Raw genomic sequence first — 10,487 nt, 5'->3', positions numbered from 1 at the left:
CTTAATTATATTTGCAAAGGTATTCAAGTAGTACCTAAATTAGTGTTTGATCAAATAACTGGATGTTAACAACAGGGTCTGGGAATCTTGGGGCCCATCTCTGCCTATCACAGGGTCATATCATTAGAATACAAGATACAGCAATCAACAAATATAAGGTGTTATGGTATTACTATTTAGGTCTGTGGACTCCAGATAATTCAACAGCTGAAATTCTTGAAAACTGATCTTCCTAGAGTGTTTTCCTCAATCAACTTCAGGTATTGAGAGATCACTAATAGTTATCTATCTGTCTATCTATCCATCTACCTATCTGAAAGATAGTGAATACATGCATTTCAAGTACTGTAAAAGAAGAGAGATATGTATTTAGTGCCTACTATGGTTTCCCCACAGCCACCATATCATTTCACCCCAACTCTGCTCCTCTGAGGGAAGTATTAGTGTCCCCATTTTCTGAGGAGGATACCAAGGCTCAAACTGTTTACTGAGTAACAGAGTTGCCACAGCTGGCACTGATTTCCATCCAGAGACCTTGTAAATGCAAAAGTGCACTGCCAATATTAACCAGTATTCACACAATAATAAAATACATTTAAAAAGGGGAAGGCACAAGAGCCAACTTGAAGGGACTCCCAATGGCTAAACCTAGGATTTGTGCAACAAAATAATGATAGTAACAGATTATAACTCATAGAATAAAATATATACTCATTAGTCTATACTGATATAAACAATTGAATATAGAAATGAGGATGAAAGGAAAGCTCTTCCCTTACAGTAGAATTCCAATAAATAAATATACTAGGGATGATGGAAATAGAAAATTACCATTTGACAGATACCAGAGAAATAAGTATTTCAGGCAAGAATCATCAAGATTGTAAAATTTGTGGGCAGAATGAGAAATTTATATAGTTTCGAAGTATCTTTCCAAAAGATAATTATTAATTACAAAGGAGAAAATTGTAAATTTACAAGAGACAAACCTGGCAGATACCCCCTTGACCAAGTAATCAGTTACAATCACCAATAAAGAGACAAATTAACATCCCATGCCTCCTGGTATGATGCACTGAGGTTACATCACTTCTATAGAGTTCTTATTAAAAATGCATAATTATGGGAAGTAACAGACAAACAGAAATTGAGTGCCATCTGATAAAATAACTAACCAGAATACTCGTCAAAAAGTATCAAGATCATGAAAGGCAAAGAAATTCTGAGGAATTGTTTAAAGAGGACTAAGGAGGTACAACTAAATATATGACATGGATTGAATCTTGAGGCAGAAAAGGGATGTTAATAAGACAGAAAAGGGATGTTAATAAGACAATGGTGAAATCTGAACCTTCCTTTTTTTTAGGTTTTTGACATATATTCTTTAGAGTTGTCTGAAGTCACTCTTTCCATGTCCTCATCAAAGTATAACAGAATTATATTGATGCTAATTTCCTCATGTTCATAATCATACTGTGATAATGTAAGATATTACAATAGGGAATCTGGGTGAAGGGCATACAAGTTAAAAAAAAAGAAAAAGAAAAACCTACTTTTTAATTTCCATCTCAATTTATCCACAATGCAATTTTGCCAAGTTACCTGAGGCTTACTAAATTAACAACATTTTTTTAAAGGACAAAATTATTTCAACTCTCTCTCTGTATATATACGTATACATACACACACACACACACCCTGCATGTGTATATTATACATATTTAACATATATGTGTAAATGTTTACATTGTACTTATATATACACCTACATAAAAATATTAAATCTTTTAACATATTAACAGCAACTGTTTTCCCTGAATCTTTATTTTTTTTGTTTTTGTTTTATTTATTTAATATATTTTTGGCTGCGTTGGGTCTTCGTTGCTGCGCGCGTGGGCTTTTTGTAGTTGCGGCAAGCAGGGGCTACTCTTCATTGCAGTGTGCAGGCTTCTCATTGCAGTGGCTTCTCTTGTTGCAGAGCTCAGGCTCTAGGCCGTGGGCTTCAGTAGTTGCGGCACATGGGCTCAGTAGTTATGACTCGCAGGCTCTAGAGTGCAGGCTTAGTAGTTATGGCACACAGGCTTAGTTGCTCCATGGCATGTGGGATCTTCCTGGACCAGGGATCAAACCCGTGTCCCCTGCACTGGCAGGCAGATTCTTAACCACTGTGCCACCAGGGAAGTCCTCACTTATGGTTTTGATGTTTTTTGACACACGCTTGAAAAAGTCATCCAAGCTACTCTTTGGATCTCCTTCACTCAGACACTGCAATGTGGTGTCCGATGAAACTTGTCAAAGTAACCACCTCCTATTGTTCATTTGGGGGACATGTCTTAGTCCTTACGTTACTATACAATAAATATAATAAAGTTAGCACATTTCCAATGTTTTACTACTGGATCTCTGTAACAAACCTTTTCTATATTCATCTTCAGGAAATGGTCTAAAATTGCTGGCATGACCCTCCCATCAACAAATAGGAAAACCCATTCATTTGTTCATGCAATATTTATTGACTGACTACTATGTGGCAGGCACTGTTCAGGCCACTAGGAAGAGCAGTGCACAAAAATAGACATCTTCCAAAAATAAAAAATGGACACCTTCCTACCCTCAGGTCAAAGAGAAAGAAGGAAGAAAGTTTATCCTTTCCACAGTACTTTAACTGCTTCTTCCCCCCGTCTGCCTGCTTTCTTTGCTATTTCTTCAATCCCAACTCTTAAACTTCTAGTAGCAATTTAAAGTGGAATGAAGTGCAACTATAGGACGCACATTTATTCCAATTATGTTTTTTGTACCCATAAGATCATTATGAGAATTAAACAAGATGATGCAGGTACTTAGTATACTGCTTGACAATAAACATAGTCTGAGGTAGATACTATTTATTGTTTCTCATTTTACCAGTGAGGCATCTGGAGCTTAGAGATGAAAAATAACTTGCTTAATGTTACACAGGTAGAAGTGGCAGGCCAAGACTTTGAACTGTCTGACTTCAAACCCTTAATTATACAGTTTGTCTTCTGTTCTAGAATATTCTTATTAATGTCAACCCATACTTAAATCCTACAGTACACACAAAACATTGGTGGTTCTCTCTCTCTCATTGGCATTTATCATCTTTCCTAAATTTTGGATCTAATGTCATTAACAACAACAAAAAATATACAAGCAGGATGAGTTAGTCAATTACAAAACCAACATTCTGAATGCAATACAAAAGTTAACTTAATTACTAAGTTATTAGTAACTTAGTTACTAACTTAAACACAAATTGCTTACTTTAACAATGAAACTGTAATAATGACACAATAATTCAGTTGTAACAAAGCCATCAACAGAGCAAAATAAAAACAAAGCTAACGAAGGAGGCAGTGCTTCAGCTCAAGTTAGTTATCTCCTTTAAACAGGAAAAACAATCACTAGTCTAGTGGTTCTTGAACTGGCCTGCTCATTTGAGGAATGGGTGGAAGGAAGATTGGTGCTTAAAAAAATAGCTACACCACAGGCTTCCCTGGTGGCACAGTGGTTGAGAGTCCGCCTGCCGATGCAGGGGACGTGGGTTCGTGCCCCGGTCCGGGAAGATGCTGCGGAGCGGCTGGGCCTCTGAGCCGTGGCCGCTAAGCCTGCGCGTCCAGAGCCTGTGCTCCGCAACGGGAGAGGCCACAGCAGTGAGAAGCCCGCGTACCGCAAAAAAAAAAAAATAGCTACACCCAAAGCCCACCTCAGAACAATTATATGAGAATCTCTCAAGAGTGGGGCTCATTTGAAGTGTTGTCAGTGTTGACAAGTACAAGTCTAAAATAATAAGCAATAAAGAGCATTCCCTCAAAGCAATTCAAAACCAAGAAATTAAAAAAATAAAATAAATATGATAAATTTCTTGCCTCTTATCCTGGAAAAAGGGGGAAGCACCTACTCATTTCTCTTTGTTCTTTATCCATCTTTGATTGCCCAAAGTCAAGTTTAACAAACGTTAAATATTGGAAGTTATGCAAACATCCTACCCAAATTAAAATTTTCACTACTGTACATTTAGAAAGCTCTTTTAAAACAATACCAGGTTTCAGAAAGAATCCCCCACATTTTAAGTTTGCACAGATGTTTAAGTCAGCTATCTGTTCAACGAAGAAGAGTCAATGAAATGTATTAGAAATCATTTTATTAATAAGTTATTATAAAACAATATTTATTTCATGTACCACAAATTAACTTTTTGGTGCAACAAGAGGAATATCTGAATGTTTCCCATCTATTTCTAAAACTGTCACAATTCCTTTTTATAAGATATCTTCAAATTTAGAACCTAAACATAAATTTTTCTTAAGAATGCATACATAAAATACTTCTCCTATAACTGCACTATATCCTTGACAAATCCCTATTGGGAGGTATAGTAGTGACTGCAGGCATTTATCTTTAAAACAACTTTTCCTCATTTTTCAGGTTTGGGAATGATATCACATCAAGTATGGAAAATAACTCTTTTCCTTAAGAATACATAAGTTCACTTAGAGATGTCTCCTCAAATTCAGAAAAACCCATTTCTTCAGCTCCTTCTGTCAGGACTCCATATCGATCTCAACAACTTCATTCTTGTCCTGAAGTGTTGTTTCTGTCAGGTTGTCTTCACTTACATCTTCAATGTCTGCCAGATCAATAGGTGGTAAAGGATTCCTCCAGTACTGGAAGGTGTTATACTGCCAAAATTCTTCATTGAGCTTTAGTGAAAAGGAGAGAGAGGTGAAAGTACATCAATGGTCTAGAAAAAATTAAGTTGTTTCACGAAACAAATTTTTTTCTGTTTTAAAAGCAAACTCACGTTAAGATTTTGCAGTCTTTAACTTTGCATCTTCAACAAATACATATTTTTAATTCTGCCTAATCAAAGTACTTCATGGACTCAGTCAACTCTGCATTTTCATATTCATGAATTGGTGAAAGTATTTCCTGTGAGTAGTTTAAATTTAAAAGAATTTCCTCCAAGAGCTTCTCTTCCCGGAATTTTCTTCCATTTTTCAACCAAAAAAAAATGCCTGAAGATAGTCTTAAAGTTTTTTACCTTTCAGTGAGGAAAACAATTTATTTAAAAAACACATGCACACATCTTAAAATTTACTTTTGGTCTTTTTCCTGATGTTTGGTATTTTAAGGGATTGACTTGATGTAGGCCAAAATATTTTGACAACCTTCTAAAAAGCATTAGAATAAAAACATGGTAAATAACAAGAAAATCTTAAACTGATCATTTTATTAAAGATACCATTTTGTACAAGACATGACTCAAGATACCAAAACTGATAAATCCAAGTGAATGCTGGCCCCTTCAAAATTCAACAGCTTACTGTAAAGGGCTATAAAATTGTTTCAAGTAACTATGAAGTGAAGTTGATATTCCAATGAAGTTCAAAACTGGCACAAAATTAAAATACTTTGTGCAAAGGAAGTGGCATTGCAATTACATATAGGCTTCCAAAGTGACCATTTTGAAGGTTAACACCTTTCCCAGATGGATATCTATATATCTATATTTAGTCTACTAAGTTGTCTTTGTACTTTAGGTTCATACTTGCTATAGCAGCACTAACCAACAGAAATATAATGAAAGCCACATATGTAATTTAAAATTTTCTAGTAACTTCAGCTTAAAAAAAGTAAAAAAAAACAGGCGAAATTAATCTTAAAATTTTACTTGACCTAATAAAGCCAAAATACTATCATTTCAACATGCAGTCAATATTTTTAAAAATTGAGATATTTTACATTCTTTTTGTCTAACTAAAAGTTTTCAAAATCTGCCAGGTATTTTACACTTCCAGCACTATTCAGACTAGGCCCATTTCAATGCTCAATAGCCACATGTGGCTAGTTAATTAAATGGGGAGCACAGGTCTTCTCAATAATAAGTTTATTCACTGCCTTAGACACTAAGGCTTAGAGAATTAAGAGTCTCTTTGGAATTCCTTAACACTGGGATAAAAATGTAATAACTCAAAGGATGCCAAGAAAAACTTCATTTTAATAAGTAAATAGGGTTAAAAACAAGGACCTATTTCTCTGCCTTTTGGGAAAATAAAAACTATTGTTCAAATGATCTACTTATAAGAACAAACCAGAAAAGATCCTTAATGAGGTCAGTATAACCTAGTAGCTAAGAGCACAGACTTTGCCACCAGACAGACTTGTGCTTGCATGATAACTCCTCCACCCATTAACTCTGATCTTGACCTAGGTCTCTTTCATCATTGGTAAAAAGCAGAAAGGCTCTTGTGCAAATTACAGTTTAGCACTATAAATGCCCAATATAGCTAGTTATTATATCCCAAGAAGCCTACGAACCAATATCACTATGAACCAAAATCACAACATTTCTGCTTCCTTTCTATTTAAAGTATTTAACAGTAAGTGTCAGCACTGACAGAGTACTCAATCTGCATAAAGTGACACTAAAGTGACACTAACATGAGAAAATACATGAATATTTATTGAAGTAATACCTGGTTTTATTTTAGTTCTCCGGTTAAAAAAAACACCTGAGGGGCTTCCCTGGTGGCACAGTGGTTGAGTTCGCCTGCCGATGCAGGGGACACGGGTTCATGCCCCGGTCTGGGAAGATCCCACATGCCACGGAGCGGCTGGGCCCATGAGACATGGCCGCTGAGCCTATGCATCCGGAGCCTGTGCTCCACAAAGAGGGAGGCCACAACAGTAAGAGGCCCGTGTACCGCAAAAAAAACAAACACACACCTGAAACAACTCAAATATTCTGAGGTTCTAGGACAGAAAAATAGGTATCACAATTCTGCCTAGATTGCATCTTCAATATAGAAAGGACATATTTGAGGAAATTCTTCCCAAATGAGATCCCAAGGGTACGGGTAGGGACTTAAGCTCTATTCTGAGCAAAACAGGAACCAGGAAAACATTTGCTTCATGAAGTGAAAAAACTTTTTAACTTCTACATGTTTTTGCTATATCCTATTTTCCCCTGGCTGTAAGACCCTTAAAACAAAAACCATGCATCTTTGGTGGCAGGAAAGAAAGAGGAAAGCTGGAGAAAATTAAGTTTGCACAAAGAAGCAGCTCAAGGAACAGAACAAAAGAAAGGGACATGAGGGTTCCTGGGCTTTTGCCAAAAGAGAACAGGGGACTAGTCTTGATGAAGAAGGAACCCCTAGAGGCAAGCTTGTTCCCTGTCACAGGTTTGTAGTGACTACAAGAAGCAGAGAGCTGTCAGATGTGGTCACTGCTGTGGAAGAAGACACAGGTGTGTCTAGGAGATTCTAAGCAAATGTCTGTGTCAGTTTACTAAAAAATTCCTTTGCTTACCTGCCATTTCCATGTCCCTCTTATCAATTTGTGGCATACTGCAGTCAGTATATTCTGGTAGCAAAGACAAGCCTAAGTATGGGTCCGGTACCAAAAATGGCCAAGTTTTCAAACTACACAGTACTTATCTCCATACCAAATAGGTCTGGATGGCTGTCACTCTGGATTTTTTTTTTTCAGGTTTTGCACACTGGTGTGACATGATTTAATTGGAAATTCTAATTCTTTATTCTACTTTCAAAACATAAGTGCTATCTAAAAGCAGTCTGAAGAAAAAAAAATCTAAATAAGGATCATGTTTTCTAAATTCCAAGAAAACTGGGGGTAGAAACATTTACAATTTATAGTTTCATCCAGAAATGCTCATCATAATAATTATATCTAAAGGATAATTTCTCATGACCACAGAAAAAGATCTTTCCTAACTACTGTATTTTATTGGCAAGGTGTCTGATAAATTCTGCATAAGATACTTGAGACAATGAAAAATGTGGGGTGGATGCTATGATGGAGTAATTGAAGAGAATTTGGCGAACTCTGGGCTCTACATTTGGCTCTTCCACCCCCAAAGCTCCTGGTTCAACCCAGAACTGCCAAATCGCAGCTTGAATTCCAAAGATTAGACCAACGCTGCCCAATAAATACAAAATGCCAGCCACAAACGTAATTCGAAATTTTCTGATGGCCATATTAAAAAAGTAAAAGAAATAACTGAAATGAATTTTAATATAATTTATTCAATCCAATATCTCCAGATTATTTCAACGTGTATTCAATATACAATTTTTTGAGATCTTCGAAATCTAGTGTGTATTTTACTTTGAGCGCATCTCAATTTGAACTAGTCCCATTTTAGTAGGTGTTGTGTCACATAGCTAGTGGCTGCCACACTGAATAGCACAGATCTAGACAGATCTTATGTGCAGAGATAGGGCAGGCTCATTTCCCAAGGAAGAGGAACTCTCCAAAGATCCTCATACAGACGGCTGATCTTAAGAACCAAATTAATTCTCAACAACGATCCTTTTTCATAGGATCCGATTTAAGACTGCCTTTTCCCAATACACGGAGGCCCTTCCTCTCAACCAAAAGAGCTGTAACATGCCTAAAGGATGTCCAACTGGTGGCTACCACATTCGTCACCCTCTTTAGAAAGAAATCGATCACGAATTCCAGAAAAAAAATCATCGTTAAACCAAGGAAGACGCAATACATCTTTCTCTGACGTTTGTCGTTGAGCTTAACTTATTGCGGTTCACGGTCAACATCTTCCCAAAGTTCTACAGTCTGTCATGACCCACGTCCCTGCTTCCCTCTTGGACAGCACAGATGCTGAAGGTGCAAGGCCACGCCTACTACCTCACCCAATGGTCTGTCTCCCCAGACTTCAGCTTAGTGCTCTCAGCTCGTCGGACTCTCCCAAAACGCTGCCAAAGGTGGTCTCTGGCGCCCCTGGTGTGCTGCCTGGGGTGGGGGGGTCGGTGTTCATTCTTGCGGCGAGGATCCCGGCTTTTCATCTTTTGGGGCGTCGTGACGAACATGAGTCTAGAGGGGAACGATCGGTTCCTTCCCGGGACGCGCAGTGCCCGGGAAAGTATGACCCTTTTTCCCCTCACCCCGGGCCCCGCCCCCCGTCCCCCGCCGGAGCGCCCAGCCCACCGCCAACCCCTACCTGGTGCGGTGCGGCCCCCCAGTCTCCCCGCAGGGACTCTGCGCGCTCCGCCCCGTCGTCGCCACCGCCTCTCGGTGGCCGAACGCCCCGGGGCTCCTCCCCCGGCCCCCGGGGCCGCACGGGCGGCTGCAGCAGCGGCGGCTCGCCAGTCTCCAGGCCGCGGCCCTCACGCTCCGCGCCGTCCGGAGCGCCAGTGTCCCCGCCGTCGCGGCGCTTGCTGGGCGAAACCAAAGGCTCAGTCATACCCCCTGCGTCGATTTTACGCTTTCGGGGCAGCTCCGGGACGCCGAGGGGCTGCTCGGGATGCGAGGCCCCCGGCGGCGGGATCCAGAGCGGTGGCCGCGGCGGCTCCTCAGGAAAGTCGCAGAGCAGGAGCCGCTTCCAAGGCACGTGGAACGTCAGGGGCTCGGCCGCACGCCGCTTGGCCATGGGCCCCGAAGGCTCGGGCGGAGCCCGCCAGGCGCGGGAGGCCGAGCGCCGATAGCTGTGGGGGCGGAGGGCGAGGGCGGAGCGCGCAGCGCGCTAGGAAGGGCGAGGACCGAGTCCGGGCGAGGCTGCGGCTGGAAGGTGCAGAGGGCGGAGGGGGCGGGGCGGCCGGTGTGGCCCAGCCCGCGCACGCTGCCCTCGCGACCGCCGAGGTGCGGCCGGACGCTGAGGAGCAACCACGAAGCGGCGGAGATTCGAACCTGCGCACAAATGTGCGCGCGCGCACTCGCACCGGCGAGGCGGAGTCTTTGGTTGGTGGAGGCTCGCGGGGCGAACTCCCGAGCGCCCCTGCGGCCGGAAGTGCGCGCCCCGGGGCGAGGCGGGAAGGCCGCGGCGGGTTTGTTAAAGGCAGAGTGGCGCTGTCTTCGGAGTGCGTGATTTTTCCTCAGGGGCGGGGATAGGGGTGTGCAAATCCCGAGCTTAAAGTGTATATGTTAATATTCCCTTCCTTGAGTCAGTGGCCGTCGGGGCGTCCCCAGGAGTTTAAAACAGAGAATTATACAAATTTGATAAATTAGTGTTAACAGGCTTTAGCGCTACGTTAAATGATTACGCAAGACAGACTGCTGAACGGGGGTTGGGGCTGAGGGAAATAGATAAAGCCAACATGCAAAAACAAAACAAGAGAAAACAAACCAACGAGCGTGTTTTGCAGTGGCTGTTGTGGACGGTGAAGTAGGCACCACATTCCTTGATCTTTTGAATAAAAATTCACTGATGAAGTTGCAGAGAAGATGCGTCGCTCATCTAAGGGCTAATCCTGGAGCACAGACCTCTTCCGACTGAAACCTAAAATTGTTTGGCTCTTAAATTACGTGGGAAGTGCACAGAATTCCCTGCTTGCTCTGCGCGGTGATCAAAAGTGAGATTCCAAGACCTTTGTTATTTCAAACTTGTGTGTGTTGTCAAAGAAAATGAGGAGACGATAACAACATATAAGGTATTTACCTTATATTTTAATGGTTAATAAAGACAGTAACCAAGTAAAGAAGAAAGTAAG

General features: G+C 41.0%; 1 protein-coding gene across 1 annotated transcript; it reads right to left on the bottom strand.

The window, feature by feature from the left end:
* Window positions 1-2,265: 2,265 nt before the first annotated feature.
* On the bottom strand, window positions 2,266-9,649 carry C6H9orf40 (chromosome 6 C9orf40 homolog). The gene is made up of 2 exons (XM_060014621.1): window positions 9,002-9,649; window positions 2,266-4,721 (listed from the first exon to the last, which is right to left on the bottom strand). Exons 1-2 carry the CDS (start codon window positions 9,428-9,430, stop codon window positions 4,563-4,565), a joined length of 588 nt encoding a protein of 195 aa, XP_059870604.1. The 5' UTR covers window positions 9,431-9,649; the 3' UTR covers window positions 2,266-4,562.
* Window positions 9,650-10,487: the final 838 nt, after the last annotated feature.

The sequence above is a fragment of the Delphinus delphis genome, chromosome 6 (assembly GCF_949987515.2).
Source record: "Delphinus delphis chromosome 6, mDelDel1.2, whole genome shotgun sequence".
Classification (NCBI taxonomy): domain Eukaryota; kingdom Metazoa; phylum Chordata; class Mammalia; order Artiodactyla; family Delphinidae; genus Delphinus; species Delphinus delphis.
This window is presented reverse-complemented; position numbering and strand designations above follow the sequence as displayed.

Excerpts from the sequence above, each read along its gene's own strand:
- C6H9orf40 (XM_060014621.1), bottom strand. The coding sequence starts at position 9,430 with ATGGCCAAGCGGCGTGCGGCCGAGCCCCTGACGTTCCACGTGCCTTGG. Across the intron at positions 4,722-9,001 it reads GGGGGGCCGCACCGCACCAG|CTCAATGAAGAATTTTGGCA; the intron begins GTAGGGGTTGGC and ends TTTTCACTAAAG.